This window comes from Marmota marmota, unplaced genomic scaffold, assembly GCF_001458135.2.
Source record: "Marmota marmota marmota unplaced genomic scaffold, marMar, whole genome shotgun sequence".
NCBI classification, from domain to species: Eukaryota; Metazoa; Chordata; class Mammalia; order Rodentia; family Sciuridae; genus Marmota; species Marmota marmota.
The window spans coordinates 2,836,777-2,838,779 of NW_026000207.1; the positions used below are offsets into that span (position 1 = coordinate 2,836,777).

A 2,003-nucleotide genomic window follows, 5' to 3' on the forward strand; every position below is an offset into this window, starting at 1 on the left:
TCAGGTCACAGTTAGGTCACAGTGAGTTAATCCCACCCGAGGTGCAGATTCAGGAGTCTCTCCGCAGGGGAACCAGTCCAGACCTGGAAAAGGAAGGCCCGACCCCCTCCGAGACCCCCACACCCACCCCAGCCTCAGTCTCCCCATCAGGTCCACCAGCCCCCCCCAGGGAACCCTCAGGTGCAGAAAGCCTCTTCCTGTCCCACTCCATGACACCAAGTCGGCCACCGAGAAGAGCGTGTTCCCAGAGGACAAGGTGCTGGTGGGAGCGGGTGCAGGGGCTCCGGGAGGGCCAGTCCTCCAGGGGACCGGCAGGTCTTCCGGGGCCGCTGGAGGAAGGCCGCGCAGGCCTGGGAGGCACGCCGGAGGCGCTAGGTGGCCGGGGTCCTCGCTTGGGGCACAGCGACCCCAGGTCCAGGAAGGCAGGGAGAGCAGCAGGAAGCAGCTCCCGCCCAGCAGCAGGACCAGGCCGGCCGCCACGCCGCAGCCCAGGGACCAGGAGTACTCGTAGGCCAGGCGCGGGGCCGGGCCGGGCTCAGGGGCGGCCCCCTGCAGCAGCGCCCGCACCGCGTGGCGGAACACCTCCAGGCTGACCAGGAGCAGCAGGCCTGCGGGACAGAGAGAGGCCGCTTGTCTTGTCACCCTTCCTTAAACAGGACAGCGGGACAAGGCACATGGCACCAAGTCACCCGGGAGGTCTAAAGTACCCGGGAGGGTGCACAGATCTGGGCAGATGTGGCGCCTGCCACGCTCCTGTGGATGGGGTGGCTGAGCACCTCCTGTATCGCAGGCCCTGCTGGGGGAGCGGAGAGAAGGAACAGGACCGTCCCCAGAGGTGGAAAGCCGCCTGGTGCTGCCCAGGGGTGGGCAGAGGGGTGGGGAGGGGTTGTCAGAGTTCCACCACAGTTTTGTATGCATGGCTGCCAATGTCCCTAATGTCACTGGCCGGCATGCTTCCAAATGGGTAAGAGGGCAAGTGGCATCTTGGGTGCATCGCCCTGTGATTGTAATCAAAAAGTAAACACAGGAATCAAGAAGCACAAAGTTCAAATTAAGACTCCAAGACTCAGGCACAATGGCACACACCTGTAACCCCAGCAGCTCAGGAGGCTGAGGAAGGAGGATCGAAAGTTCAAAGCCAGCCTCGGCAACTCTGCGAGGCCCTAAGCAACTCAGCGAGACTCTGACTCTAAATAAAGTACATTTTGAAAAAGGGGACGTGGCTCAGGGGTTAAGGGCCCTGAGTTCAATCCCTTGTTACGCGCCCCGCCCCCAAAAGACTCGTGAAGGCTCTTTCTGAAGAGTGACAGTGAATCACTAAAGAGAAGAAGGAAACAGGCCAAGGCCCGTACAGTTAAGAAACAGCAGAACACAAGACGGAGGCAGTGTCGGCTCTCTGCCCCGGAGCCACCATCCCCTCCCGGAGGGGACAGATGCTAAGCCAAGGCACTGAGGCCTGCAGACACGAGTGTCCCCAGGAGCCATGAGAAAGCACAGACGCACAGAGGCAAGGGGGGCCGGAGCCGTGAGGGGACCAAGCTGCGACCCCGGCCCCCGTGGACCTGTAGGAAGCCACAGTTGGCTCCAGGGTCCTGTCACATCTGAAGCTCTGTTTCAGGGTCATCTGGAGTCATCCTGCCTGACGGGCCTCGTGTTCTGCACGTCTCCAGCTGCAGGCTGCCAGGGAGCGGCCTCCCCAGGGAACGCAGGAGAGCAGGTAGTTCAGAAGGTGACGCCCGGCGGGGAGAACTTCACACCAGGGGCCACGGCCAGGGTGGGCGGGCGCTTCCGATGGTGGCGTCACCAAGAGCCGCTTGAGCCCAGGGACGAAAAGGAGCAGGCCGCACAGAAGACTGAGCAACGCTGCTCCAAGCAGAGGGAGCAGCCGGCACCAAGGCCCTGGGGCAGGAGGGAGCGCCGCACACTTGAGGGAAAGAAAGGGCGGTCACTTGTGGACTGGGACGGGGGGGGGGGGGGGGCCCGAGGTGGCAAATGGCTGCAGA

General features: G+C 63.1%; 1 protein-coding gene across 1 annotated transcript in view; it reads right to left on the reverse strand.

Moving 5' to 3' along the window:
- Cacng6 (calcium voltage-gated channel auxiliary subunit gamma 6) overlaps positions 1–2,003 on the reverse strand; it is an 18,256-nt gene continuing 16,253 nt past the window's right edge. Inside the window, exon 4 of the mRNA XM_015505356.2 lies at positions 1–608. Coding sequence (XP_015360842.2) covers positions 1–608 — 608 coding nt within the window. The remainder of the gene's footprint in view (positions 609–2,003) is intronic.